At 41.3% G+C, this 18,293-nt stretch overlaps 1 protein-coding gene across 10 annotated transcripts in view; it reads right to left on the minus strand.

Annotated features, from left to right (window-relative positions):
• Positions 1-18,293, minus strand: part of RYR3 (ryanodine receptor 3) — a 481,902-nt gene that overhangs the window by 241,089 nt on the left and 222,520 nt on the right. For all 10 annotated transcript variants that reach the window (XM_088797123.1, XM_088797126.1, XM_088797122.1 and 7 more), the window contains 3 exons: positions 16,163-16,319; positions 5,013-5,186; positions 585-706 (listed from right to left, as the gene is read on the minus strand). In XM_088797123.1, coding sequence (XP_088653249.1) covers positions 585-706; positions 5,013-5,186; positions 16,163-16,319 — 453 coding nt within the window. The remainder of the gene's footprint in view (positions 1-584; positions 707-5,012; positions 5,187-16,162; positions 16,320-18,293) is intronic.

An 18,293-nucleotide genomic window follows, 5' to 3' on the forward strand; every position in this document is an offset into this window, starting at 1 on the left:
TACAACAGAATCCATTCCTCATGCTAATTGGTGAACACAAACCACAGAGTTTGGTTCTGGCAGCATGGCTAAGGCTGGGGGGTGGGGGTGGGGTTTATGATACAAGCAGGCAGTTCAGTTACTTTAAGTCTCAGCCATAGTTGGGTAACTCAAGGCTTCCAGTGCAAATTAACTTAGATGCAAGCTGATTCTGAGTGATGTGGAAAGCCTTTCTCAATAGCAGAGAGGGAGTGGATCTGTTTCTTTTCTCTCCTACCCTCCCTTCCCGTCTTCACACTACTACAAAAGGGACTTGAAGCACTCCAGCTGTCCTCACTTAATTTTCCTGAGACGACCTCGGGTGTTCATGACACCAAGCTGAATAACCAATGGGGCTTGACCATTTGTTGGGCAGAGAGAGAGGGTAGTAGGAGGTCACCATGTGGGAAATAGATTTCAGTCCCAAGTCCTCTCCGATGAAACTCTTTGCTGGTGTTTAATTATTTTCTGAAAACACTCACAGTATTAAAAGGGGATGGGTAGGTGGGATTGCAAGGCCACAGAGTAGAAACTGCCAGGTACAGCAAGGGAAGGAACTCACGTACCTTACAAACTGGCTGAATAAGGCTGTTGTGTTCCGGATGATCCGAGCAGCCTGGGACTCCTCACGCTGGCATCTCTGCAGTGTTAATCCATCATCCATGTGGCCTTCCTGATGGAGTATGACCTACAGAGCAAGCACACCAGGTCCAGGTTACACGTGACTCCACAGCTGGGCAGACAACATGTCTTATAGTTTCCCCCAACCCTGGCACACCTCCTCCGTGACCAAGTTCCCCTGGGTCCATTCTGAAAATGGGACATTAACAAAGTTATTTTGCCCATATGCCCTATTACTGACATATGAATCATTCTTGAGACATGATGCTTTGATGAAAATAAAATTTTATGTGCCACCGTGGTATGAATTACAATAAATTCCTTGGGACTAGATGGCCAATTCGAAAGGGTGAAAACATACTTTATAATAGATTTTTCTCTCAAAGTGAACACAAAACCTTACTCTTGGCGATGAAAACAGTCATTTTGTTAGAGCCTTTGCCTTCAGAGATAAATTGAGGAAGAGAAAGACACGTTAAAGCAAAACCCTCTGCTGGGATCAGACGTGGATTTCTCTCCTTAAGAACAGCCACACGGGGTTAACTTACTGTAAAAGTGGGGAAGCAGCTGAACACGACTGCTTCTTAAGGGGGCTAGAAAGAAGGTTTGAAAACCTTCAGGTATCAGCAACCTGAGTTCTAGTCCTGCTATGCGCTTCCCCTGTGTGACCTTGTGCAAATTACTTAACCTCTCTTTGCTTCAACTACACCATTGACAAATGGACTTAGAGGGTTGTTTGGAAGATTAGATGATTTGCATGTAAATCATTTAGCATGTTTCCTAGAATACAAGAGATACCCAATGAATGTTATAAGAAGCAGTATTTTATTGATCTCAGATCAATTATTTGGAAGCTAAGCATGTGAGGACTGACAATTAAGTTCGTGAACTTGTTGCAATAATGTTGCTAACCTTTTTTTGATATCAGAGGGGTTATTCATTATGAATTTGTAACAAATGGAAAAACAGTTAACCAAGTTTACTATTTGAAAGTGCTGAAAAAGCTGCATGAAAAAGTTAGACAACCTGAACTTTTTGCTAACCATTCATGGCTCTTATATCATCACAATGCACCAGCTCACACAGCACTGTCTGTGAGGGAGTTTTTAGCCAGTAAACAAATAACTGTATTGGAACACCCTCCCTACTCACCTGATCTGGCCCCCAGTGACTTCTTTCTTTACCCGAAGATAAAGGAAATATTGAAAGGAAGACATTTGGATGACATTCAGGACATCAAGGGTAATATGACGACAACTCTGAGGGCCAGTCCAGAAAAAGAGTTCCAAAATTGCTTTGAAGGGTGGACTAGACGCTGGCGTCGGTGCATAGCTTCCCAAGGGGAGTACTTCGAAGGTGACCATAGTGATATTCAGTAATGAGGTATGTAGCACTTTTTCTAGGATGAGCTCGTGAACTTAATTGTCCAAACTCATACTTATTGATCACCTTTTTGGGTGGAGCTAGCAGCTTTTGGTATAGAGGTCAGTAATTTTTCCCTCCAAAGAGTCAAATATGTGCAGATGTTAACTGGGATGGTTTGACTCTAGTGTAAGTCAGGGTCAAATCTTGATTCAAGTACCCGGCATGGCTTCCTCTTGATGTGAGTAAATTAAAGAAGACCATTTGTAGGTTCTGGGTGATTGGGGAGGGGGCTGATGGTCAGTCTATATCAAATAAATAAGGCATATGGCTTCACAAAATATTTTTAAAATAAGGATTTTTGGTCTTTCTCATTTTTAGCACAAAGAAACAACTTATTTTCCTTTCCATGTGAAAATCTCTTTGTTATTATTTATTATTATTACTATTACTATTATTATTATTATTTTCTTCTGAAGGTATGTTCTGATATAATGAATCCACACAGGAAGTAGAATACTGGCTTGCAAAAACATATATTCATTTTTGAAAAAAGACTTTGCATCCCATCTGTACACGACAGCTTAAACGTTCCAAAGGATGCCCTTACCATTGGAGTCACCATTTCAAAATGTTACTTAGCCACGACATTCCAGCAACTGGTTAACAATGTTGCATTTAGGTTGGGCAATACTTTGCCAGTAGGTTTACTTTGATCTTAGCCCCAGCTTTCTGGTTCAAGACCAAAATCCTTAGGTTTTGCTTGTACTGACAACACATTCAAACTGGTCAGCCAAATAAGCAAGTAATGAGAAATGGGGGGAGATGCAGCTGATGGAATACTGTTGTGATGTGCCCTGCTGATCGCTGCAGACAGGTTTCTAAGGTCCTGCTTCTCTTGGAGGAATTACATAGCCCAATAGCCGAGAGCGGAAGCCCGAGGTATGAATAGAAAGAGGGCACGTCCTTTAAGGTGAGTTACCGCTTATCAGGTTTTTCATTGCATCTGTTCTTCATTGGTTTTTCTAGGTTCCCAGTTTGTTTCATAAAATATTTAACACAGACTTGGGCATCCTTTGTAGTTTTAGAGGAGAACTTAACCTGCTCCTCACGAAACGGAGAAGGGCAGCCCTATTAAGGGCAACACATTTAAACAGAGTTTCGGAAAGCACCCTCCAAATTCAAATGCCCATTCCACCAGTTAAATGGATCTAGGGATGATGGTCCTGGAACAGAAAAGCAGGGACAGGCACCATAAATCAACATCACAAACTGGGGTCTCCACTAGTAGACAGGATCTTTTGAGTATGTCTCCTCCCATCCAGAGTTATAGCCGATGTCCACAAATTTCACTCTCTTTAAATGTCATCAATACCTTAGTAGGTGTGAAAAGTTGTGAAGGCTCCACATGGTATTATTATAATCTATAGAGGATTTAACTTTCTTCTGATAGGCTGGTAGGGTAAATGATGGCTTGTTGGCATTTATTTTCAATCTGCCCTTATTTCCAGGATACAGTACTTACTCGTGGGGTAGAGCCCTTTTGGGATTTATTGAAAGCCTACTGTATTTTCAAGAGTCATTCCAACTTGAGGGGCTCTGACCCCCAACCTTTGTCTCCCTAGTACTGTCATACTGTTCATGTCTCTGTTTCGCTCTTCTCCCTCACAGGTGCCATTATCTGTTTGCTATCTTAGCGTCACACCCCGTCCATGGTCAGCTGAAGATTCCATTCACGGGAAATTGCATATAGAATTTCAGGTTCATGTTTCTACGGCTCCCTTCACTCTGGAATCTTGGCCCCTCGAGTTGCAGGAACTTTGGCTGACCTTACTCTAATGTGTCTCTCTAGCCCAGTCAAGCTAACACAAGACCCTATTCCTTGGTGCTACACTCAGTAAATACGCTGAGGGGAAAGTGGTAACAAAGATGCAACTCATTTTAGTGCACTTACATTCTATGTGGGATTTATAGCGTTCATGTCCTGGGTGCCCTGGGTGCCCTGGGTGCTGAAACCTTCAAATGATTCTTTTGTTTTGTTTTGTTTTTGTATTTTATCCAGTCTTTATAAATGTTTGCAGAGGAAGCATTGGGCTCATACAAGCTAGTCTGTGTGGCCTCTTATTTTTTCTATTTTCTATCTCTTCTTCATAATTTTAGTTTCCCTTTTCTGGATGTTTTCCTGGTATGTTTTACTTTAATAGTATTACCCTTATGGTTCGCTCCCAACCTCCTTGCTTATAATCACCAGCATTCTGGGAACCTTCACCATCTCCACATTAGGCCGATATACCCAAACTCCAATGTACAATGCCTCCTAGAACCTCATTTTGGGACTCCTTCACTGCCCAAACTTGTGTTTTGCAAGGGTTCTTCAAGAAAAAAAAAAAAAAAAAAAGCACCATGCCTTTGGCATCTATTTTCTTGGTTCTTAAGAAAAGAAACACTCTTATGGCAATATCTTTGCTGGTAAAAATTATTCTGGTAAAAAGATGCTGTGTGTATCTAAGCCAGTTTCCCATTGTAGCAGGCTGCTAGAGACCACTCAAATCTGGATGCATTCTCTGTGGAGACAGCAACATTCCACAATCTCTCATTTTTCTGCATGTCGGTTCCTGTGGGCTTGCTGCCATGCGATTTGCTTTTTCTCTGTAGATATTCTATTTAGTTTGTATTATGAAAACTGCACAGTAACTCAATTATCCACAGAAATGGAGGGAGCAATGATGTGGTTAATCCCCAAATACCACAGCACCAAGTTATTTAGTGCAGGTTTTAGAGTCCACTGAACAAATTCTACCCCCTCCTCACAAATTTGCCGCCTACTGAACTTTTGTTTTGCATTGAATATGAGGTCAAAGTAACCACATTTGGCTGTACAATCTGTCAGACAGAAAAACTCTTTAGAATAGTAACCGAACATACATCACATCCATCCAGTTCTGAGGATCACCTGCCCAGTTGCTTCCAACTGTATACAACAGTTCTGGACAGGCTTTCTGACCCCTCACCTTTCTCTTCAGAGGTCCAAGGCGGGATGTCTTGGCATCCTGTGCTTTGTAGGTCACCCACAGACCACTGGCTATGTGCTGGACAAAGCAGACAGAATCTCCATACTTGATTTCTGGAACTCCCATGCCATCTATATCTCGCTTGTGATTAGAATCCAATTTCTCCTTGATTTCCTATTTCACAGAAAATGAAACAAACCAAACATAGGCATGTCTGATCAAACAGAAACATAACATATAAAACAAATCACCTACACTGAATTTGTAAGCCAGGGGACTGATTACCAAAATACTCATGATGTGTCTGTCCAAGCCAAGATTTCTGAAAGGTTTCTTCCCTTACTTGTTAATTGTAAAATCAATGGATTTCAAGTTTCGGTTACTTTAGTGATATTTAAATCTATGGCAAAAATTGGAAGCTGGTAGATTTCTGTTTCTGATTTTGTAGAATTCTTCATTATATTTTCTACTTTCCTTGTCCTGACTTAGATACCTGAATAACTAACACTGTACTGGCCAATTAACTTATTTTCAGCAAGTTGTACCTGCCATAATTTTATTGGTTATCTTATATAACTGATCTGGCTCAGGGGTTTTAAATAAATCTTTAAAATATCTTTTATAGAAGTCAGCAGAGAAACTGACTGAGCTGGTAGGGGCTACTGTGCCTTAAGTCTAATGTAGTAACCGGCATATTAGTCTCTTATGGCTGCCTCAGTTGTGTGTTGCAGTTAAAGGGTTTCATTCTTTAATTGACACTTTCACTAAACTTATTCTCGAGTATGGAAAAAAGGAGTTATGGGCAGTAGGAGTCCCCTTGGTGAAAACCTGAGGTGCCTGTCACAGGGTGATTCCGGTAGTAGACCCGTGGTGCACGGTAACTCTGTCCCTTTGTCATCAATCAGGGCCTCTCAATGGTTCTACCCAATTTCCATTTCTTCTCCGCATCTTGTATTAAGTTGCTCATTTGTAAAAGCCATTAGCAAGGCAGCATTTTGAATATTTTATAGAATAAAAAATGTAGATGCTGTTCCCTCTGCTTGTGACAACTTTTATTCTTAATGATGGAACAAGAGTAGCACACATACTGAGCTGCTTCCCATGGACAAGGCAGCGTTCTAAGTTATTTGCGCGTATTAACTGCTCATAGCAGTCTCTGTTGGGGCTACAAATATTATCCCAGTTATACAGAGGACAAAATAAAGGTACAGAAAAATAAGTAATTTGCCCAAAGTACTCACTAAGTAGTGAAAGAGCCAAGATTTAAACCCGGAAGTCCAGCTCTCCACTGCTCAAATTCCTACTCACCCTTCAATACCCTGCTCAGGTGTCACCTTCTCTGTGAAGGCAGTTAGTCCTCTTGCTGCATTTCCCCAGCACAGTCTCATTCCTCTACTGAACAATTAACAACTCAAATTGCAAATGTGCTTGTTTATCTGACACTCTCCTTTCGCCAGACTATAAAAAAATCAAGGGATTCTTTGTGTCACGCACCCATGGAGTCTCTTGCATTATAACTTTTCTCTCCACCTTTCTTTCTTCTACGTCTCTGCTAAATGTTACTTAAGGAAATCTCGCCCTATTTGGAAACCAAAAGAGCTCCTAATTATGGTTACACACTAAGAGCAGTACTGGGGGTACTGTGTCCTTAAAGAAAGGCAAATCCAAAGTTTGGGAGTGAAATTAGACATAGAAAAATAAAAGGCCATTTCCACCTAAGAGTCACGTAATGTAGTCTCCTTAGAAAAGAATTCCATTTATTTCCTCATTCTTCTCTAATGAATCAAGGGCAGGGGCCGAATTTAAGTTAATTTTGGATTCCTAATACAGTTTTTCCAGCACCTATCAATTGCTTAATAAACATATATTAAAGGAATATATATGTATGTGTGTGTGTGTGTGTATGTATATACACACACACACACACATATATATGTTTTTTCTTTCAAATACATTTTGAATTTTAGTTCTTATTTCTTTTTCTTCAAACTTTCATAAAAGCAAAATGAGTTATTTTGCACACATTTGATCATTTTGAGCAATGTTAACACTTTACTGGAAATTCTTATTTAAAATGTATGTTGAAACATCGACTGGATTGTTAAATATGACTTATTTTTCAAGGTGAACATTTCCAAAAGAAACTATTTCTGGTTTTATAACAAAAGCCAGTGGGAAAATAGAATTTGTTATATTAGGATGTTTTTTAATAGGCAAGTGGTTAAGAATGCATTTGTTCTACAAGATAATATATATTTGCTTTTCATTTCAGAAATATCCATAATTCTGTAGACATTCAGACCAGTAACAGACTTAAATATGTCAAAGTTTTCATCTCCAGCCTGTTCTCTAACCGTAGGCAATGCAGCAAAATAAAAATAATATACACTACAACAGTTAAATATAAATAATTATGGTAATTGTGAAGAGCTCACAATTAGAATATTGCATGTTCCCAAATTATCAATGATGATGGTCATTTCATTTATTTTTTTCACTTTTCATCGATTTAAAAATGACTTCGCCGAAAGAAAATAAATTCTAGGGTCGGTTTTTCTAGAGTCTCTGAGATAAATGGATCATTACTGTTTACAGATGGAGTGTCTCTCTGTGTCTTTGCTTTTACAAAATAGCATCAACACCCAAGGTTCTACGGTAACCACTGTAGTGGCTGCTTCTAATTAGAAAGAACAGGAGCAACAACAACAAAATCTAAGACATACAAACTGACACTAAAACCAAATCAACCTAAATCTAAACAACAACAATGATACATTATCATGAAAATGAGAGTGCTGTATGATAGAGAAGTCTGATTTGGCTGAAAGCAGGTTGGTGATCTCCCTCTGATTTGAGCATCAACTAATACTTTCCTCTCTGTTTACACTTCAAGATAGCCCCAAATGTATCCGCTCGACTGCTGGAAATGGAACCTTTCTAAAGGATAGAGCTAATCCAATCACTCCCTTTCAATAACTGCCTCGTTCATACAGAATATAATTCTTATTTCTGAAGTTCTCATACACCATATCCTTTAACCAAATTGGATTATGTTCCTTTGATATATCAAGTGTTCCCTTCCTCTCGGTCTTTACTAACATGATGCTTTCTGCTTGGAATTCCCCTGCCTCATATCTGCATCTTTACATCTTATCCATCAAGTCTTCTGAAATCCACCTTTGCTTTTTCTCTAATCTTATGACATTTTCCTTCACCCCTCTCAAGGTTCTGCAATATGAATCCTTTGCTGATATACTTCCTGTCCCCTGCAGGTTGAAAACTCTCCAAGTGCGAGACTGGTATTTCCTTGTCTTTGTATCCCAAACAATGCTCTGCTTAAAATAAGGTGCAAATAATATGTTTTTGTTTTATTGGTCTGTGGGCATCAATTTGTCTGTTTACCTGCACAATATTCCCTACGTTAGATGACATGCTAATTCCAAAAAGGAACAGGTTACTTGTCCTAATATGTGTTGAAGTGTAGTATAGAAACACAAAAGACCCTGAATAGCCAAAGCAATCCTAAGAAAAAAGAATAATGCAGGAAGTATCACACTCCGTGACTTCAGTTTGTACTACAGAGCAACAATACTCAAAACAGTATGGTATTGGCAGAAAAACAGACACATAGACCAATGGAATAGAATTGAAAACCAAGAAATAAACTCACATAAATATGGACAGATAATTTTTGACAAAGGAGACAAAGACATACTACAGAGAAAAGAAAGCCTCTTCAATAAATGGTGCTGGAAGAATTGGAAAGTCACATGCAAAAGAATGAAACTAGACTGCTATCTGTCACCATGTACCAAAATTAACACAAAATGGATCAAAGACCTAAACATAAGACCTGAAACAATAAACTGCATAGAAGAAAACATAGGTACTAAACTTATGGACCTTGGGTTCAAAGAGCATTTTATGAACTTGACTCCAAAGGCAATGGAAGTAAAAGCTAAAATAAATGAATGCGATTAAAGCAAACTGAAAATCTTCTGCACAGCAAAAGAAACCATTAACAAGATAAAGAGGCAACCAACTGAAAGGGAGAAGATATCTGCAAACAAGTCCTCTGATAAGGGGCTAATATCCAAAATACATAAGGAACTCATACAACTCAACAACCAAAAAACAAACAATTCAATTGAAAAAACGGGCAGAGGACCTGAACAGACATTTCTCCAAAGAGAACATACAGATGGCCAATAGACATATGAAAAGATGCTCAATATCACTAATCATCAGGGAAATGCAAATAAAAACCACAATGAGATATCACCTCACACCAGTTAGAATGGCTATAATCAACAAGATAAATAATAAGTGTTGGAGAGGCTGTGGAGAAAAAGGAACCCTCATACACTGTTGGTGGGAATGCAGATTGGTGCAGCTGTTATGAAAGGCAGTGTGGAGGTTCCTTAAAAAATTAAGAATACAATTACCATATGACCCAGCAATCCCTTTCCTAGGTATTTCCCCAAAAACCCAAAAGCATTTATCTATAAAGATATATGTGCTCTGATGTTCACTGCCGCTTTATTTATGGTGGCAAAGACATGGAAACAACCAGTGTCCTTCGACAGATGATTGGATAAAGAAGATGTGGTATATATACACAATGGAATACTATTCGGAGGTAAGAAAAGATGAAATACTGTCATTTGCGACAACATGGATGGATCTTGAGATTATTATGCCAAGCGAAATAAGTCAGACAGAAAAAGTTGAAAACCATGTGATAGACACAGACAATAGATTAGTGGTTACCAGAGGGTAAGGGGGGAGGAGGGTGGCAGATGAGGGTAAAGGGGATCCAATATATGGTGATGGAAGGAGAACTGACTCTGGGTGGTGAACACACAATGTGATATATAAGATGATATATTACAAAATTGTACTTGAAACCTATGTAACTTTACTAACTGTTGTCATCCCAATACACTTTAATTAAAAGAAAAAAAAGAAAAGAAGCAAGGGGAGATGGGTGAGTTATCAGCTATAGCATTAGTATCTACGTAGCATATCTGGACAGAGTAGGTCCTAATTCATGTTTACTAATTAGAGTTCGATTTGTTGTTATTTGACACAAGTAAACTATCTGTGCCCACAGAGGACAAGGAAGTTTCTTTTCAATAGACTGTAAGCACACAAAAATATTTCATAAGAAAAATAGATGTGGAAAGATGGAGCCCATTTATGGATGCCAGAGTAAGTCATCAGGAAAGCCCTAGGTAGCCCACTCTTTCCTAGGTATCTCTGGAGAAACTTGAAAAATCACCTTTGGATTCACTTCCTCACCAATATAGTCGCCTTCTGAATTCATGACCTTGAATATGAGGTCTTAAAAAAAAAATCACACATTGCAAGACACTGCTGGAGCTTGGGTAGCTGCAAAGCCTCTGCCATTTATAGTGTGCTGAGACAGGAAGGACCTCTGCCATTTATAGTGTGCTGAGAAAGTGGATTTGTCTGCCTCATTAGGGAATTCCTGAGTAGAAGTCACTGGACCGGGCTCTTTCCACCATCTTCCTCATTTAATCCCCACACCATCATCTTTAGGTAGGCATTTCATGGACAAGGGAACAGATTCCCAGATAATCTTCCTGGTCTCTTTGAATCCTCACAACAATCTCTCAAGACATACTTCTTCACCCCCATTTTTTGTATAACAAAGGACATTAAAGCTGAACAACAAATGACAGAGCCAGGATTCTACTTCCAAGTCCATGGTTTTCCTTGACTGCTTATGTGAATAACAAAGACGGCTTTATTAGAATAATAAAGACTTGGGAAATGATCAATTCAAATTTTAAAAATTCTTTGTAGATTTATTAAAATGAAACTGCAGGAAGTGATGCTATCTCTAGACGACTGAATCTTAAGTTACATGTTTTCTCCTTTCTCCCACCTTCCTTTGCTCCATACCCTCTCTTTCCACAACTGATAACTTGGTGAGGAAATAGAGCGAGGAGACTGGCACAAACAGCACTTTGTCAGCACCAATCTTTTCATAGAGGGATGGACCATGAGGCCAGCTGCCATCTTGTTCTGGGCCACTGAGGTTAAAGGGCACATGAGGATACAGTCTGAGCATCTGTGCACACACAGAGAGCAGTGGGTACTTCCCAATAGAAGGCAGGGAAGTCATGTTTGGCCAAGAACATAGCACTTAGCACATAGGAGATATTCGATAAATGTTGACAAAACGGAGTTTAATGTTTATATACAATGAGGAAACATTTCCTCTAATGGGGAACAGTGATAGCTCTATCGCCTTATGCGACAAAATAAGCAACATTTGGATTCTATTTCAGTCATTCAAGACTTATGTTATATTCATTCACTATAGATAAAAAATAAATGGCTACATGTTACAAGGCTTGCTTTGAGGGTAATTCACTCTTCTCTGAAATGAATTCAGTGTTGTAAACTGATGTTGAGACATGACATCTAAATAGACAGTATTGCTATGCCAGAGTAAATATTAAATCACATTATCTGACAATCCTTGGGGAATGGCCTTGCAATGTCAAGACCATAGGAAGATGATGTGAAATTAAATTCATAGTTTGACTTAGATGTTTAAAATAAAATATCTCTCTCCTTGAATGTTTACAGGGATAGTGTTACGATCCAAAATCATTACACAATAACAGAACACTTTTATAAAGATGATGGGGGTAAAAATGAAATGGATTTCACTCTGTATTTAGTGAATGACCACATTTATATATCCTGTCAATAAGCAAATTTCAAACATACTACCTGCTACACACTGTGCTAGGTGCCAGGGTGCAAAATAAGGGGAGAGGTATGTGTGGTTCTTGTCAGCCAGGGGCTCCCTGTCAAACTAGTGATGGCTATAATGAAATCACGGACAGGGGCCTACTGGAGGATAGTGGAAGAGCTTTCCTCCTGTAAGGGGCATTTGACACTTGTCTGGAAGGATAAGAAGGAGTTCAGTAATGGTGGTGTGTGGAGGGGTAAAAGGTGTTCTACCAGGTCAGACAATTGAGTTAGCGAACTCATCCTAGAAAAAGTGCTACATTCCTCACTGCTGAATATCACTATGGTCACCTTCGAAGTACTCCCCTTGGGAAGCTATGCATTGATGCCAGCGCCTAGTCCACCCTTCAAAGCAATTCTGGAACTCTTTTTCTGAAATGGCCATAGAACTGATGTCATTATTGCCCGTGATGTCCTGAATGTCAACAAAATGTCTTCTTTTCAATATTTCCTTTATCTTCGGGTAAAGAAAGACGTCATTGGGGGCCAGATCAGGTGAGTAGGGAGGGTGTTCCAATACAGTTATTTGTTTACTGGCTAAAAACTCCCTCACAGACAGTGTCCTGTGAGCTGGTGCATTGTGGTGATGCAAGAGCCATGAATTGTTTGTGAAAAGTTCATCTAACTTCTTTATGCAGACTTTTTAGCACTTCCAAAGAGTAAACTTGGTTAACTGTTTTTCCAGTTGTTATAAATTCATAATGAATAATCCCTCTGCTACCAAAAATGTTATCAACATTGTTGCAACTAGTTCACGAACTTAAATGTCTGACCTCGTATGTATAGGTTTAACAGTGAGAAATGAATAACATGTTTGAAGACTGATAATTAATATGCTAGAGCTCAAGCAAACAGTGAGTAAGTGGTGATAGAAGGGCAGGAAGGGGTCAAATAGTAATCTTCTATGACAAACTTCCAGTGAGTAGCAGCTAGATTAAGAACTGTGTTCAAGGTCTCACAGAGAATAGATGAGACTCAAGGCCAGATCTAGGTGACCTGGATGTCACACTCTCTCTTATACCACACCCCTTCCAGAGTACAGGAATAACATAAGATGCTATAGTTTAGAGGCAACAATTCTTTCCAGACCTCCAGTTGGATTTCGATCATCTCGCTAAAAGACGGGGGAAAAATCTTGACCAGGATCACATTCTGCTCGTTATTCTGCATGTTTCCCACAGCTTGCTCCAAGACCTCCGTTTGGTTCGCTCTGAGCCAGGCCAGGCCAATGACTGCAGCACATGTTTGGCCTCGGCCATCTTCCGTTAAGGCTCAGTCACAACCCTGTTTTAGCTGCGTACAAGGTTCTCCTGCCATCTTCTTCCTAAGCACCGTTGGCTAAGGATGTGAACACTCACTGGCAGCGGTTCCATGGCCCCTGACTTAGTTGTCATAGTTGTCAAAGCCTAATGCAACCTGCCAGGAAACATGGAGCGGGAAGCCCATTGTTGCCAAATGAGTCAGCTAGTCCAGTGTCCTCCCTGAACACATGAGCCTAAACAGTGCTCCTCGGGGAGACTCTTTGCTGTTTCCTAGATTCTCCAACATAGAGAGAGGCTCAGATGAATACCCTACCCAACCTCATTCACAAAGGCACAAACAAACACACAATCTCCACCTCCCAGCACGCTTGCTGAGTCTCCCTGACCCCCTGCACCTCCACCGAGATCCAGAACTGCTATCTCAGACCATGGTGTGCTGTCTGCTCTATCACATAACACCTAGAACAGGCAAGAACGGGCAAGATGTCTCCATGCCCTCACCCTGTTGAAAAATGTAGCCATAGCTTCTGTCTGCTGGGGAACTCACTATTCCCCAGTGAGGGGAAGCGTGTTGGAGAGCCCATTTAAGGAGAAGAGCCTGTACTAAGTGAGGCAAAACTACATTTACTAAGGAAGAATCTGGAGTCCCAGAGAAATCAAGGCATCTCTAGCATTCTTTCCCAAGAGCTCTTTGTTGGGCATTGCAGAACTGCATTCCCCACACGTTGTTTTTGCAGTTTCACAGTTAAGATGCCAAACGGCCTGCTCACACAATGTCCCAAGGGAGCCCTGATCTCTTGTGGGAACACAGCCATATCTTGGCCTGTCACAGAGCCTAGGTCCTTTTACTTTCAGTTTCTTTCAAATTAATGAAGGTAGCTGGGATGCATACTGCTGCACTGAGTTATTTAAAACTTCCGACATAGTGACTTCAATGAAATGTAACCACATTGCCAAGGACATAGGACAATGCGACTCCTGAGTGACTTTTACATCCAGCTCCGCTATGCTGGCAGCCCCATGATACCTTGATGACTTTCAGCCATCAGCTGCTGCATAGAAATGGAGGGACTTGGGATGATAAGAATGGGCTTTTTTTGAGGGTAAAATGTGCCCACAGGCCAGAAGTGATGCCAAGTGGAAGGAGTGTTATGAGGACTCTCTATGCTGCTCTGAGCTTTTCCCGCTTTCTCCAGAGACCGGCGCACAGTCTGAGCCATGCTTCACAAGGCTGAGCCAAGAAAGAAATGGAATGGAAGAGTCCCTTTGGAATAAAATCCTGCCAGCTGCCTGGAGGGCCGCCTGATTGTCTGCTGTCATAAGAGGAGTCCCTTTTGGAAATGGTAAAGAGCTCAGTGTCATGGTTCTGTCCCAGGGCAGGACACCTAGAATGGTCTGAGGAAGCCAGCGTAGAGCTTCCTACGGGGTAGAGCTCAAATACGGAAAAGACCAAGCTGCCATTCCTAGGAAGGCATTTACTCGGTCATCAGCCACGATGAGTCTTTTCTTGTTTTCCATTTCCTCCTCTCCCCACACCTGCTCTCCCACTGCAGCGATCCCAGTATCAAGTTGTCTCTCAGAGAAAAACGTGATCTTGCTTGCCTCTGTTCTTAGGACGTTTCCGTTTCTTTCGTGGATTCTTTTCGCAAGTTGCACTGCCCTAAACCACCTCCTGGAGGCCACAGTGTTTTATTATGTGACATCGATTTGAATTTTAAATCTTTCTTGTGCTGGGAATCTTAAAAAATAAAAGGGAGAGGAGCACGAGGGAGATGCACTCGGAAAACCAAACCAGGAAGACGTCAAGGCTCCAACGTGCCGCTGGGAGAGAAGCAGCACGTAAAAGTGATGTCTGAGGGGAACTTAGGGGAGGACGCTGCCACCTTTCAATGTTTAAAATATGCTGTGGGGAAAATCTAACTTTGATATAGGCAATTTGGTGGAGAAACATGTATATGCCAAAGAAATGTGCTGCCTAAAAAGAATGAAGGACTGTAAAAGGAGTGGGGAGAAAGGAGTCAGAGCCGCCTGCACAAAAACGGGCAGTGCTGAAAGGTCCTCTGATTCAAACAGCAGAGATGCCCCATAGAAAATTCAGCATCAGCTTCACACGGAGTCCTATGTGAATAGAATCATCAACAACCCTTTACTGAAATTGTGTTGAGAACACAAATCAAGATCTATTTCTGGAAAAGCGCAAAGAGGAAGGAAGCCATAGAGGAAACTCCCAAAGGAGATGTTGTGCTGTCCTCTCAGGAGGTGCCAACTCCCTGACAGCCAGGCACATATCTGAGTGGAGCCTTTCTTATGCATGGATGATCTTTCTAGAAGAACCATGAAGCGACAGAGCACCCCACTGTGCATCAGAAGTTAGCTCAGCATGCAGTCCCGACCATCCGATTAGATCCAGCTCTGACTTATGAGGAGTCAAAACCTGCCTGAATGTTAAAGATAAGGGTTTAAAAAAATAGCTGTCCATATACATGTCAAATGGCAAAACTACACATTTGGAGTTAACCTAACGAAAACAGGATTGTGAGTGAAGGTTGGGGATGGATAGGTGAGAACTAAGGGATCTGGAAAGAACAGGTGACCTAGGAAAAGGATGAGGAAGGTAACTGTATAATACAAATAACTACAAGAAGATGTCATATCCAGAATTATGCCTTCTTTGCATCTTTCTGAAAGAAATCACTTCCTGATTCAAACAAATGTAGCACTGACACCTCCTGTTTCCATGATGCTTTATAGGCATCAAGCATATGACTTAAAAGTCTTGAAAACAACTTAGAATGTATTAAACAACAACAACATTTTCCATTAGCCTCTGAGCAACAATGTCCAGTCCTGTGATCCTTTTGTTTTCCCTAGAGCTTCCCACTCTCCTTCAAAGTCTCTCTTAAGACATCATCCTTCATCTAATGTATACATTCCTGTATGAACTCAATTCAAAAGATACAAGAAGAAAGTGATTATTGTAGGTCCAATTTCCAGTTCCATTTTGCTCCAGCCTATTTTCTTTTCAGTCATAGTTCTACCTGGAGGTTTTAGAGCTTTTGCTTTTAGGACAAGGTCAAAGTCCACCTCATCAGACCTTACCTTTGATGCCCTGAAAGAGAAGGCGGTGGACTTGGTGTCTGACTTTCCCCGGTCTTGCAGTATAAGGCCTTGGTCCTCTGTCAAGGCCAGGTAATGGCCAGTGGTGAGATGCCGCAGTCGGAAAGCCTGGCCCCATCTTATGTTACTGCCACTCCAGCTGCACATAGGAAACAGACAAGAAATTCATTTACATGAAAATAAGTCCTTTTCAATATTTATCCTGTGCTTGCTGACACATGGTAGAAGACTTATAATTTTCTGTGTTTCATCCCCGAAAGGAAAAAGCACCAGTCTCCTGGTTTGCTCTAGGATTTCCTGTCTGCTTACAACTCAGCATGGTACTTTCTTATGAGCTCCCTCAAGAATACCAATAAGGAACATGATCCCGGGGGCAGGGCAATGGTTAATGTAATTGGAAGTCTTAAGCTTCCAATTTTTCCTTCACTCTACTGAATTGTCTTAATGTAAAAAGAAAAACAAATCAAAAACCTACAAAAAGAATGGGAAGCTTGCTTTTTAAGGGGAACTTGTTTCTGGGAAAGCAAATCCTTTCCAAATGTGCTATCTGAACTCAAACATTTTACTACCACAAAGAGAAATTTACTATCATCAAGAGAAATAGTAAAAATATTTGTGCAGCTTGCACTTGCCAGAAACAGGCAAAACAAAACAAAACAAAACAAAAAAACAAAGAAAACAAGTCACCTCTCTTCCTGTAAGCAGCCTGTGGTGACCTCTGAAAATGGTTCGCCAGAGAACCCTACAAAATCATATAAATCGAGAGGTTCAAATCTTTGTGTTCATTTTAAGAACACTCGTGAAACTGCCCAGGCCATCAAGGGTAAGCACACCTGAAAAGCCACCCGGTATCTAAAGGATGTCACTTTACAAAAGCAATGTGTGCCATTCCGTCGTTACAATGGTGGAGCTGGGAGGTGTGCCCAGGCCGAACAGTGTGGTTGGACCCATGGTCGGTGGCCCAAAATGAGTGCTGCACATATTTAAAAATGCAGAGTAATGCTGAGCTTAAGGGTTTAGATGTAGATTCTCTGGTCACTGAGCACAACCAGGTGAGCAAAGTTCCCAGGATGAGGCACAGAACTTACAGAGCCTACGGGCAGATCAACCCACACATGAGCTCCCCCTGCCACCGTGAGATGATCCTGAGAAAAAGCAGATTGTTATTGTTCCTAAACTAGAAGAGGAGGTTGCAGAGAAGAAAAAAGATCTCCCAGAAGAAACTGAAGAAACAAAAACTTATGGCCCGGGAGTAAATTCAGCATCAAATTGATGCTAATAAAAGTTAAACAAACAAACAAACAAATAAAAACAAGCCAAATAGGGGCTGGCCTGGTGGCTCAGGCGGTTAGGGCTCCATGCTCCTAACTCCGAAGGCTGCCGGTTTGATTCCCACATGGGCCAGTGGGCTCTCAACCACAAGGTTGCCAGTTCGATTCCTCGACTCCAGCAAGGGATGGTGGGCTCTGCCCCCTGCAACTAAGATTCAACACGGCACCTTGAGCTGAGCTGCCGCTGAGCTCCCGGATGGCTCAGTTGGTTGGAGCATGTCCTCTCAACCACAAAGTTGCCGGTTTGACTCCCACAAGGGATGGTGGGCTGCGCCCCCTGCAACTAGCATTATGAGACACAAATAAATAAGAAACCCAATGCTCAGTTAAATTACCCTTTACCATGCTTTCAGTTATCAAGAGCTTCAAAAGCAAATATTAAAAATGTACAAATAAATACCCATAAATAAAACTCTGTGGGCAAAGATTTTTTTTAATTAAAAGATATCCATGGGGACCGAACCGGTGGCTCAGGCAGTTAGATCTCCATGCTCCTAACTCCGAAGGCTGCCAGTTCGATTCCCACATGGGCCAGTGGGCTCTCAACCACAAGATTGCTGGTTCAATTCCTCGAGTCCCGCAAGGGATGGTGGGCTCCGCCACCTGCAACCAAGACTGAACTCTGCACCTTGAGCTGAGCTGCCGCTGAGCTCCTGGATGGCTCAGTTGGTTGGAGTGCATCCTCTCAACCACAAGGTTGCCTGTTCGACTCCCACAAGGGATGGTGGGCTGAACCCCCTGCAACTAGAAAACAGCAACTGGACCTGGAGCTGAGCTGCGCC

This window comes from Rhinolophus sinicus, chromosome 3 (assembly GCF_057876585.1).
Source record: "Rhinolophus sinicus isolate RSI-liver-muscle chromosome 3, RSI-T2T, whole genome shotgun sequence".
Classification (NCBI taxonomy): Eukaryota; Metazoa; Chordata; class Mammalia; order Chiroptera; family Rhinolophidae; genus Rhinolophus; species Rhinolophus sinicus.